The 13,314-nt window shown below is 38.7% G+C and overlaps 1 protein-coding gene across 1 annotated transcript in view; it reads right to left on the reverse strand.

The window, feature by feature from the left end:
* Positions 1 to 13,314, reverse strand: part of TOX (thymocyte selection associated high mobility group box) — a 291,354-nt gene that overhangs the window by 114,089 nt on the left and 163,951 nt on the right. The window contains exon 3 of the mRNA XM_046642275.1: positions 8,653 to 8,895. Within this exon, the coding sequence (XP_046498231.1) occupies positions 8,653 to 8,895 (243 nt within the window). The remainder of the gene's footprint in view (positions 1 to 8,652; positions 8,896 to 13,314) is intronic.

The raw sequence follows: 13,314 nt of genomic DNA on the forward strand, positions 1-13,314 counted from the left end.
GGCCTGGGGCGTCTAACCTATGGCCTACTTAGAATCTGTTTGTCCAAGGACAATTATGAGTACATAACTATAATTTTATTCCCTCTTTTTGTTTGCTAAGGAATATTTAAATAATGGATATCCAGCCAGAGAAAAGATGACTTGAAGAGTGACACCATGATCGCCTTCCCAGATGTTTGCCTTCAGGACGTGAAATGAGTGACACAGAAACAAGACGGGGAGTTACTGGCTAGATGCCAACACAACAAGGGACACACCGCAAGAGTGATCGACAGGTCACAAAGTAAGTACGTCGGCAATCAATGATGTTATTAAAGACCTATCATATAACGTCCATGTGGGGGCAGAGAACTATTTGCAAAATTCGGAAATTAATCTGCAGTCACAGGTTCTGTCTGGAGTTCTGCCTTCCATTGTGGTCGGCATTCCTTAAGGTCGCAAATTTAAAAAAAAAAAAAGAAAAAGGAAGTTCATTTGATTTAAAAGTTGAAAAATATGACCTTTGAGGAAAGGTTAAAGGAATTGGGGTTATTGGGGCCAGGGAAAACACAACTGCAGAATTGACTTAATAAATGTCAAATACTAGAAATCAACTGTTCTCCAAGCATTCAGACGTCTGAAGCACAAAGAGTAGGCTGAAACTGCAGCAAGAGATTTGAGTTTAACTTTAATAAGGAACTTCCCGGAAGGAATCTAAACCTCTACTGCAATTTAACTTAATGTTACAAGGTTAATTAAACACAAACAGGCTACCAAGGAAAGTTGTGGAATCTTGGCTCTTAGATAGAAAACCACGTATCTTAAATGGTTTGGGTTTACCTCTGCTTGGAATTAAGAGACTGGATCGAATAACTCCCAGAGTTTGCTGGCAGTCTATTATACAACTGGTTTTATAGCTTTTTGACTTCCTCTGTGCATGGGCGAGGCACACATCCATAGGAACTCTCGAGTTGAAGAAAAAGTACAACAAACCCTACGTACAAAGTGACTCGAGTTTTCTTACTTGGCATAAGAGAGGAAAAGCGTTATTTTTAAATTGGCTCTTTTCCTGCACACTATTAAGGAGAACTCTAGTTTGGGATAACACAATTACAGCACTCAAAGATAGTCCTAAATCGTTAACATACTGAGCCCATTGAACTAATCATCGATACCACATTCAAAGTCGTCTTTTTGAGCAAAGTAAGAGCTTAAGCAGAGAGCTTAACATCTAACCACAAGCAACGCTTATTTTTGGCCTTATTAGGAATTTGACATTAAAAAAAAAAACCCAAACCACACACTTTTATTATATATGGTCAACAATAAGAACAAAAAGCCAGCCCATTTCTCACAGTATTAAAGTGGTTTAATGCATTGCTCTCATGTGCTGCAATATTCAAAAAAGGATAATTTGTGAAAAAAAATGGCTGTAGTTGCTAAACATTTGATGAATTGTGGCATAATGTTAAATAATTATTCTTCGCCTTTTTTTCTCTTCTGTCAAAGTGGGCCAAGTCATTTCTTTTTATTGCTTTTCCCCCCTGTTTTTTAAAGAAAGAAACAAACCACTGTGGCATCCACTTCATTTTAAACTGATGCTTCCATTATTTCATATCTAAATGGGGCTGACATCATCAGCTCCTTTGTGTCCTGAAAGATATCTCGCTCTGGTCCACTGTTGCATACTTGATGCATTACATGAAATAAAATATCTCAAGATTTTGAAAATATTTATTTCAAAAACAGCAATCAAATTGTCTGTAATCACATTTTCTGCTGGCTTTCCAAGCTGCATTATTCAATATGCTGGTGGTCCTTACCATAATGGCAACATATTAGAAATTCATGCTGATCTAATACATCTGACTTCCTGGATTCGCGGCACTCCTTATAGACGCAGGGTGACACTCCTGCTTCAGTTTCGAGTGTCCTGCACAGGACCTACCGAAGTGATGGTTGTCAAAACAGTTGTACGCTTGCCTTTGAAAGCAAAGTGTGCCACCACTGAATGCTAAAAATGACAATAAATCTGAGTATATACATTATGTTTGCTTTTGTTGCCTGGAAAAATAAGGCATTTGGGAAATAAACCCCCCAATTTTATTGCCTTTTAACATCTTTTTCCATTTTAAACTCCAGAACTAGAAATTTGAAGCATTCAAATAAATTGAAATCTCCTTTGTTGCTTTTTTCATTGTAAATTTTCTATAATGTGTCATTAGGAACCACACTCTACAAAAGGCCCAGGTTCTAAATGAATCCTTTCTGCGAGGCCATTCTAAAACTTTGCACGGTTTTTCTTTGTATGAAAGAGCTTCTGTTGACTGCACAAAGAACAAGCAATCGCCACATACAGGCCAGGCAGCGAGGCTGGATGACTTTACACAGGGTTGTATTTTCCCTTCCACCCATCCATGATTAAACCCAGCAGCGAATGTACCAGAGAGGAGAGAAAAGGAGAGGCTCTTGATTTCAGTTTGTAGGAATGAAAGGATTTTTCTAAACCATGAATACTTAATACGAACATTTTCTTATTCTACCTTTCTCCCAAAATAGTTCTGTAGTTTCTTTTTAACAACATGAAAACACTGTTCGTTCTCATGAAGCGACGTCACCTTCTTCTTAATAGCAGAATAACATTTTCCACTCTAAAGAAATGTTCTATTCAATGGATTCAAATATCTTAATAGCTGTTAGGCTTTGCGGGCACAGATAAAACATTGAGAAAGCCAAAGCAATGGTAGGAAAAATCACTAAGTAACTAAAGCGACAGGTTGAGTAAGTTGTGATTCTGGATCCGAGGTGCGTGGTCGATAGAGAATGAATCATAGGAAAATGCTACCCCGGAAAGAATCTCAGAGATCAGTTAGTCTTGTGGTTTTCCATCTTCTTGAGGGGCAGACTCCTTTGTTCAAGGGGACTTTTACAAGAAATGAACAAGTGAGATGGCATAAGAGCAATGTCACTCTGGCTCATTCCTGGCTTCCCGTGGCTGCAACAAGCTCAGTTTGGACCCCCGATCTCCCACCGCAGGTTACACACGGAGCGCAGTGAATTGCCCATGGTTAACAAGCTGATCCAAGGCAGGGCCTGGCCCTCCAGACTCTCATTCCAGGGTTCTTCTAACCAGACCCCACTGTCTGAGAAGTGCAGGCTAATCAACTACCCCTTATCAAAATAACTCAGGGAACTTTTGAGAAAAATGGAACTCTTGCACATTGGGTCATGAACGGCTGTTTACCTTGGACCTAGAGAATCACAGTAATTGGCACTTATTCGACAGTATATACTAATAGAAATTCGATCCTGTTTTATAGCCTGGTTTTGGAAAATAGGGGCTTAAAGAAAATAGAATCTTTTTTAAAGTCCCAGAAAACTAACTTTTTGTAGGAGTCCCAAGTGACTACTAACATAAAAGGGTACAGGTAAGAACGGACTAAAAGGAAGTGGTGGAAAATTTGGGAAGGAAGAAATTTCACCTTATGAATGCTTCAGCCCATCTATGTTTATGGTAAATTTTAGAAGGCCATCTAGATATTGTACCCTGCTGGGGTTTTTATCAGAAAGAGATTCCTGTTGAACACACCCAGCACCTGCTACAGTAGTGACAGGCACAACTTTACAGATATTAACTATTTTAATGCTCATAATATTAGGAGATTAAATATCTCATTATACTCACTTTATAGATAAGGAAACTCAGGCACAGAATGATTATATAAGTTGCTCAATGTCACACAGCTGGTAAGTGTCAGTGCCAGGATTTGAACTGAGGCAGACCAGCCCAATGATGTCAGTTTTAATCACAATCGTCCATAAGGACACTCAGTAAAAGGTAAAGACTTCTTTGGTTAATAGCAGGCTTATTGCTGCCTTTTTTTTTTTTTTTTTCCTTTTGACAGCTGTGAAGAAGATTAAGGATTAAAGTATAAATAACTTTCGGAAAATCTTCTCTCTCATGCATTTTAACTTCTCCAAAAGAGTTATACACAGACAGGCTTGCTTTTCATATTTTATTTAATAAAATTACATAACGCTTCCCATGAGGTAGGGACTACTATTATCCTTGTTTTTCAGATAAGGAAGGAAGCTGGGGTATTTCCTGGCCGAGCCACTGAACAAGTCACTTAACCACTCTGAACCTCCACTTGCCATTTGTAAAATTGGGCTAATAATATTCAGATATTTATTTCTAATTATGGACTAAATTTTTTATGTCTAATATATTAGACATCTGTAGGAAATGCTTATAATCAGTGAAATTGTATCACGTATGTTGCCAGTGGGGATAAGACAGAAAGGTAGATATTAAAAAAATTATCTTTAAAATAAAATCTCAGAAAAGAGTAAATATTGTATAATAGTTTAAATTATATAAAACAGTAACATATATAACACATAATAATGCATATATATTAAACATTACAATAACCTCTAAAATATACACAATACCTAAATGAGAACTAAGATATTTTCACCTCCTTGATCCATTCAAATTCTAAAATTCCATCATGTGCAAATACTAATGCAAAGATGTGAGTGCCATTCTAACAGCAAACGCCTCAGTTTTAATCACGTTGAAGAGCTTTGGGAAAATACAATTGGAGACAGTTGATCTTATACATAAATCTGCTTGAGGTGGCTTATACACATAGGATTTTAAAATGTACAGCTTTTTTCTAAAGCTTTTGTTAGTTTTCAGCTTTATTAGTTGCCCCCTATTGTAAATGACCTTGAAAGAAGAGCTCAGGAAGAACACTGTAATTCTAGGTGGGCAGCTTTTACACCCTGATTTCTCTTGCCATTATTTTCCTTGTCTATACGAGCTTTGATGACTTACATTCTGCACTATTCAAAAATGTATTTTAACAATTGGCAAACCAATCAATAGTTTCGTTGTTAAATTTTGTCATCACATTAGAGATGCGCAAAGTTGCTTGGAAAGGGTTTCAGTCAGTTTTTATAAAGAAGCCTTCATAGTCTTAAAATTTCTTTCCAAGAAAATAATCCCTTAGTGCTTTTGAAATGAAAAATATGGCAATATGAAAAACTGTTCATCTTTAGATCCATATATATTTCGCAATGATGTGAAAACAGCTTAGGGGCTCATCTTTCTGTTCTCACTGTCACCACCTCGTGTGTCTCCTCAACACTCGTTGCCTGAGTTACGAGCTCGTCAGACTCCCACACCTCTAGTTTTTTACCACTACTGTTCACCCAGGGAGATGCCAGAAGGATTTTCCTGTGACACTGCTTTCATAATGCTTTGGCCTAAGTGAAAACAGCCAATGGTTTCTTAGAATCCATCATGTCAAGCCCATAGCACTTTGATTGGTTTTTGAAGCCTTTGGTCAAATCCCCCAACTAAAAATATCCAACTTGCTTTTCAAACGCTCTTCAATATGCCTTTCGTTCCTCACTATTCAACCAAATCAAAACCATCTTTCAAGCCTTGAGTGCAGTCCTACCTTTGCCACTAAGTTTTATAAACTACCCAAAACAGATTACTCTAAGCTTTTCCAGCTAGGAATTCCTACGGGCTCCATGGCCAGTGGAACTGAGTTTAGCACTTCTCTTGGTCTCTAATTGCTTCGTGTCTCACTCTAATCGTTTCATACCTATTTATGTTTTTTTCTGTAGTTTATAAGCTCCTGAAGGGCAGTGATTACATCTCATCGTCATTTGAGCCCTTTCAAACATTTAGACAATGGTGAGCATTTAAAAGGTACACTTTGATGAATGGCATTCTAGACACATGATAGCTCAAAATAAGAATTGAAGAGCTTCCTTGTTGCTCAAAGAAATTAATAGATCCCAATAAAGATGCCTTTTCCAACTTTATTAGACTTCTATTGGGACTCTATAGTACATCAAACTCTGGCTCCTGGAATCCCGCCAGAGATCCAAGCCTTGAAACAGAGTTCTTACAACAAATTTAATCTCCAAATCTACTTTTTCAAGACCACACTGACTTAAAAAAATGAATTTAATATATCTTTAGTGTCAGAATCAACATCAACTAGACCTATGCTGTCCAATATAGTAGCCACTAGGTATCTGTGGCTCCTTTAAGTGTAAAGTAATTAAAATGTAATAAAATAAAAATTAGTCCTTCAATCATACTAACCACATTTAAAGTGCTCGATAGCCAATGACTACGGTTATTGGACAGCATGGATATCAGAAAAGCCATCACCACAGAAAGATCTCTTGGACGGTGTTGAAGGCTAGTCAAAGCTGCACCAAGATGTGTTATTTGTTGGAGTAGCTTTTTACTTAAAGCACAAAATGCTAGGACAAAGACTGTGAGTAAGGAAAGAAGATGTCCACCTCAGACAGTGGTCTGAGAGGTAATGCGAAGGGCCACCATCCTGTGAAAAACCCTGTTAGACTCTCCTTGCCAAGAACTAGAACGGCAAATTAGAGCTTCATTCAGGCCACACAGGACCCCTCCAAAGTGTTAAAAGTTCCAAGGGAAATACTGTGTTGAAAGGAAAACACCTAAGTCCAGTTTTGACAGTGTGTTTGGTGCGGAGAGCAGAAAGGACTTTGGATGAGCCGAAACTCCTGGTAGGGAAAGAGGAAAGCACAGTGGAGGAAGGGCCTAGAAAATGGTATATTTCACATCTGTGACTAGGTCCAACCCTGAGCATGTCATTTGAGGATGGAGTGACTGCCATGGATGGCAAATCTGGGAAAATCCCAGACACATATATATTGAAGTTGCACAAGCATTTTTCTTAAAGAGTGAATGGTGTATTGACAGCATCCTAGGAATGCTAAGATAGCAAATTCTAAGGGGGGAAAGGGTTTTGAGACTTAAACTATATAATTAAATATCTCATTATTCCTCCTATAACCCAACTCCATTCGCACTGTGAGGAAGCACAGAGAACAACACTGGTAGTTTATCTACTGTACCTGCTCTTCCCCTCCTTCTTCGTGAAGAGGGGTTGCCTATAAAGGCATGACCTGGATGCCGCATTGATTTATGAACTGGGTCTGGGGAAGGCTTAGCCCCAAAGCGGAACAGGCATATGGTTTTTCAAGGTGACTACTTTGACGTACACGTCACTATTCAGATTTACACATTTAGCATGTTTGTTAGAAAAGCCATATTCTATTTTATGAAGTCGTAGTTAATAGGATAATGACACAGGGGAATGAAATCTGAAAAACAGGGGCAACAGTGCTGACTTTCCTGCCACTGCTAATGCTGCGAACCAGTTCTCCCCTCTTGGCCACCCAGCTGGCTGCCAGTTCTTAGAACTCTATACAGGACCATGGCATTAGGCTCTGGGCTTCATTCTCCAAAAACTCCTGTGGGGTTTCTTTAGACTCTCCCTTTTTTCCCCCTTGATGTTCACGATTAACAGAAAAACCTTCCTGTGAAGTCACTCAAGTTAGAGATACATCCCCAAATGATTTAGATAAGTGATAATACGGAACACTTTCCTATCAGAAACAATATAATGAGCAAGCTAATCAGTTTGTTCATTTTGAACACGATAGCACTGTTCAGTGACTTACGAAAATGACAGTAGACTGAGCTGGACTGTTAATTGATTGAACAACGGAAACCAAAGAGTGCTAATTAAAAGTCACTGTTAACCTGGGAGAGAGTGTTATGTCAGGGTAAAAAGCTCTGTCCTTGGCCACATACTATTGAAAATATTTTTCACTACTTGAGATATAGACAAATTATTAAGTTTTTAGATGACACAAAAATCAGAAGGAAAAGATTTTATAAGTCAGTGTGTCTCAAGCATGGAATGCTTGTTAAAAATAACAGACCCCTGGGGTCTGTCCCAGTGGCGCAGCGATTAAGTTCACACTTTCCGATTTGGCTGGGGGATCGATGGTTCGGATCCCTGGTGTGGGCCTGCACACAGCTTGTCAAGCCATGCTGTGCCAGACATCCCACATATAAAGCAGAGGAAGATGGGCGAGGATGTTAGCTCAGGGCCAGTCTTCCTCAGCAAAAAGATGTTAGTTCAGAGCTAATCTTTCTCAAAAAAATAAAAAAAAATAACAGACCCCTGGACTACCTGGGTAGGGGCTGGGAATTAAATTTTTGCTACTTTTTCACTAAATTTTGGAAGTGTAGATAAAATATTCCCGCTAAATTTGAGAAGTGTAGATAGAACATTAGAAGATTCAGAGTGACAAGTCTAATATCAAACTTTAATGAAGATAAATTTTGATCGCCAGATTATATTTCCAAATAAAAATAAAAATTTTCTTCTTGCTTTCCTATTAGACAAATTTTTTAGAATTTGAGAGGGGAATATAGGGGAGAAGCCAAATTTAATAGCAGTTCCTATTCAGAAGATGTGGGATCTTGCTTGTGTGAGAAATCCCGCCCTCGATGAGAGGTGGCACCTTTTCAGATATATTTTTATCTGGAAGCTAGTGAGACAGTTTGGCTTTGTGACAGGACATTCAGTCTCAAATAGCATTTAGTACTTTGGGTTATAAATATGAGTGATCAAACACGTAACTGATCGATTAGGATTTTACAGGACTTATGGAGAACATTTTCCATAGCTAAAAACTTATTCCTAGTTTCAGAATGTCTGTTATTACAATTTAAAACTTTTGGCATTAAATTAGAACTTGCGCTCCCTGTGCCCCTCGCTCCCCACCACAAATCGGTAAGCAGATTCTTACCACAGAAATGGAGTTGGTAAGCAGTGCTCCATCCTGGCCCAGCATGTTGGAGATGGTGATTTCAGGTAGGTCCATATTTTGCGGATGAAATGGTAGCAGGCCATTATGGTTCATTGGGTGACAGAGAGAGTGGTAACCAGGTTCGACTTCATTCAGATGCACCAGCGAGTGGTCAGGGAGGGAAGGAGGAGTGATGGGTGGAATGTTAAAGTCTTCACTTTCCAGGCTTGGACCAGGGTAGGACTGAAAAGACAACAGTGACAGTTTGCAAATGATCATCCCCAACTTCTTTCTCATCGTGAACAAACACACATGCCCCCTTCAGATATTGTCACAGGCAGCATTATGGATTTGGCAAAGACGTTTCAAACAGGCAGATTATCCTGCTGTGATTTCACTATTAGGCATGGAAGAAAATTGCCTCAAAGGCATATCTGCTTCTCGTATAAAGAGTGCTTCCATTAGGCAGTTGTATTTTTCCAAGAAGCTGAACTCAAACAGATTTCAAAGGTCCCATTAAAATTTTCCAGAGTTTTAATCTAGCTGAATACGTTTTTCATGGAAATTGTGGAGAAGGAAGGCAATTTATAAAATTAATGTTCGATCAAACACGTTTCATAGGCTTCTCTACTGTTCAGATCACGAGATGTAACAAAATGAATTCCAGAAGTTCTGGGGCAATTGCTTTGGGTTTTGAAAAGCTACATGCTCACAACTGACAAAAGAAAAATAATTAGAAAAGAAGTAACTTAAGCATGTTGCATAAGTGTGGTTGCATGGATAGTTTGATACATGAAAAAAATATTGCTAAAAGCTATTTTTGGGGCTGGCCCAGTGGTGTAGCCGTTAAGTCCATGCGCTCTGCTTCAGCGGCCCCGGGTTCCCAGTTTAGATCCTGGGTGTGGACCTACTCAGCATTCATCAAGCCATGCTGTGGCAGCATCCCACATAGAAGAACCAGAAGGACTTAGATAGAACTAGGATATACAACTATGTACTGGGGCTTTGGGGAAGGGGGGGAAAAAAAAAAAAAGAGGAAGTTTGGCAATAGATGTTAGCTCAGGGCCAATCTTCCTCACCAAAAGAAAAAACCTGCTTTTATCATGAAGATGATATCATCAAAATAAAAATGCACATTGCTTTCTTGATTTTTGACTGTTCACATTTATTTGACTTTCCCCTAAAAGCTAACAAATAATATGGTAGTCATTTAAATTCAGTTCAGCCAATTTTGAAAGGTATTTTGCCTCTCAAAATACTGAAACATTTTAATATTCAAAAAATTTATAATATCAATATTATTGTAATTTAGGAATAGAAGTCAATCAGTAAAATAAATACCAACACACATGGGGCTTTTCCGTTGAGAAAGTGGCTTTAGATAAAACAGGAAGGGAGGGAGCAAAGAAGGAAAGAAAGATTATGTGAGGACATTCCTGTTTAAAAATGGAATGTGGCAAACATTGAAAAAATGAGGAATGAATAAAATATTGTTACCAATTAATATCAAGACACAGCGACATTTAGCAGTCCTTTATAGAGCAGGTGTTATAATACGAAGGAAACAATTTGGGTCCGGATAATTCTTGCAAGCCTATCTTTCAAATTAAGTGAGTCTTCATAGCGTTTAAGGCAGTGGATAACAAGGACTCGTTTGTCTAACAGCACAGCGCCTGCTGAAGTGTGCAGGATTGGAAATGAGCAGGCAGAGGGTTGGAGCCAAAGAAAGTAGTGTAAGGTATTCACTGGCTGTTCAGCCAATAAGCTTCAAGCTCCTGCGTCCAAGTGCCTGGGGTTATTTTTTCCAGATGGCGTCTATTTGTCTAACAGAAAGAAAATCTTCAAGTTGTGCTTGCTAAATGTTGTACAAGTTCCGATCTATTCGTTTAGGCGCTGTCAGAAGACATGATTAAATGAAAAGCTCCCTGGAACATCTGGAATGGAGACCTGGTCACACAGAGGCACGTGCAGATTAGACACTGGGGTACATGAAGGAAAGATGTGTCTCATCTCTGCAGATAATTTTCCTTAAATATCTAACGTTCTGCTATAAAAAAGATCACCAGTTCTAAAAGTTCAACCATCAGTTACCAAATTTTCCCGTTTACAGTAAGTATCTCTTATCTGAAAAATTTATTAGTGCTTTGAGTCAAAATTACAAGTTTGATTAAATTCTCACTTGCCTGATGTATTTTAGATGAGTCTACAGATCTAAACCATCAGTTCCTGGTACAAGCATTCACATAAGAAGCAGCGAAATGGGGAGGTGAGAGAGAGGGCAAGCACGTTTATTAATGCTGATTTCACAGAAACACTGGCTTGAGTCCTTTGACTACGTTGTCTTCATTTAATCTCTACAATAACCCTTTGTGTCGCTATTATTACCCTGTTTTCCTGAAGAGAAAATTGAGACTCAGAAACTAAAAAACTTTCACTTCGCTGGTAAACAGTCAACTCAGTACATACAAAGGATGGATATGCGAAGGAGGAAGGCATTTTTATTGCCATGAGACTTACATAAGTAGTTTAATTGCTACTATTTTATTAGGTTGAATGATACAAAGTTGCCAATATCCAACTGTTTTTGATCAACAGAATATTATAATTTAAGAATTAGTATTAGCATTAGTATTAGGTGTCTCCTTGTCCCAAATTCCCCCCCAATGCCCACCCCACTAAAACCAAGTATTTACGTGAGCACAAGAATTCATAATTTGTCTTTTTGTCAACATTTCAAAGGCTGAACATGTTGATACATATCTTTTAAGAAATTAATTGGTGTCTATTTGAAACTCTCCTGAATAAGGTACAAGTAATGACAGTGATAAAGGAGAAAGATGTTTTTAATTTTATAAACGCCAATTAAACCTCTGAAATACTCAGGGATGGTCTACTTATGGTATAACATTACTTTACATTCTAGAGTTTCTTCAGCAGTTAAATCTTAATTTGTGATGGTTTAAAGGAAAGTCTAATTGGTATCACTTTACATTCAGTGATAACAATTGTAGGGCAATTTAACTAAGCTACATGGTTTATTTTCATGTAATTACACATTAACGTTATTTAATCCATGCACTTATATCCCCAAACCACAGATACTACAACTTAGCCCGTAATGGGGAGTAATGCGGATCAACAATTTTAACAACATAAGGTTATTTAGTTATTTCTGTTCTCTGCATTAGAAGTCATGATATGGTTATTTGCCATGACCCTATTACGGTGTAATTGATGCCATATAAAAGTATCGTGGTAATTGTATAAATGTCAAAATGTCACAGATCTTAAAAAAACTTCAATGTCAGACTAATTACTAATATTTTTTTATGTGGAAATGAATTAGCTAATTCCTCAACATTGATATCTATGACATGACATCTTTATTCTGATTTTTAAAAATTTAATAGGAATAAGTTTGACTTAAAAATAATAAGTTATATATTAGGACAATTTTCAGTTTTGGGGGGGATGTATTACAATAGGATATGATTCAATATTTTCCCTATTCCCCACATAGCTGCCTGGTTAGAATCGGTGTTCAGGGTTTGTTGAACGAATTAACAAATTAATCACTAAACAAATGCATATGTGAATGAATGGACGCTAAAACGACTCTTTAAAGGCATGAAGTTTGTGAATGTACCACTATTATTCCATGGGATTGAATAAATATCCTGTATTCTCAAAACCTTGCACTGGCCAGTCGACAACATGGTATGTAACATTAATCTCTCAGCATGCCAGGAAGCCAAAAATAGCCCGTTAGAGATGTAAAGGCTTAAGTAGCCTGAGAAAGGCTGGGGCAGGCTAGTTTGGTGTCCTTCTCTGGCTGTTGATCTGTCCCTCTGAAGTGGCTTGCCTGTACCATCCCATAGTGACGCCGAGGTCCCAGAGGATTTATAAGGGTGAGTTTGGGGCCCCTTAACTCTCAGAAGTTGTTGGAACCTAATCCCCACTGCAGGTGGAACATCAGCTAAGAACCTGGTGGAAGCCTGGGTTCCACATCAGGATCCCTTGGGAACATCAGGTCTGATGCCCGGCCAGCAGCAAGGGCCTTTTAGACAAGTGGGCAGAGAGGGCAAGACAGGACACTGATCACCGAAACAGGGACACAGGTGATGAGACATGGTGCAGAGTAGTCAGGGAAGGCTTCAGTTAAGGCCATCGCTGGGTGACACAGTGGACCTGCTGCACTTGTCTAGTGACTCAGAGTCCTTTTCTGACTTGGGCTTATTTTCCTCCTTCAAGTCCTGGTGAAGCCAGGAGTTTAAAGGGTTTTTCATTCTCCAACTCCCTTGAGACCAAAGATCATTTGATCCTTTCAAGACCCCTGCATATCCTCATGAGACGCAGGGCTACGATTTTTTTAGCCTGAGTTAGAGACCACCAAGGAGTCAATCCCATGTTCTCTGAGGATCTGTGAAGCTGGGTTCCAGTGTAAAATGCTGGAGGTGGGGCCTTCCAAGGTGGCATCATCTTCCTTATCACCTTTTATAGTGCCTTTTACCCTTCCTAGTCTAGAGATCAGAATCTGATCAGCAGTCTAAGCCATACAGCTTCCCTCCTCCCCAAGGAATGATAAAAGTCAATGGTCACCATCTACACAAATGGAAAGGACGTATTCAGGGATAGTGGTACGAAATTCAAGCCAATATTTTA

Source organism: Equus quagga, chromosome 16 (assembly GCF_021613505.1).
Source record: "Equus quagga isolate Etosha38 chromosome 16, UCLA_HA_Equagga_1.0, whole genome shotgun sequence".
Lineage (NCBI taxonomy): Eukaryota > Metazoa > Chordata > Mammalia > Perissodactyla > Equidae > Equus > Equus quagga.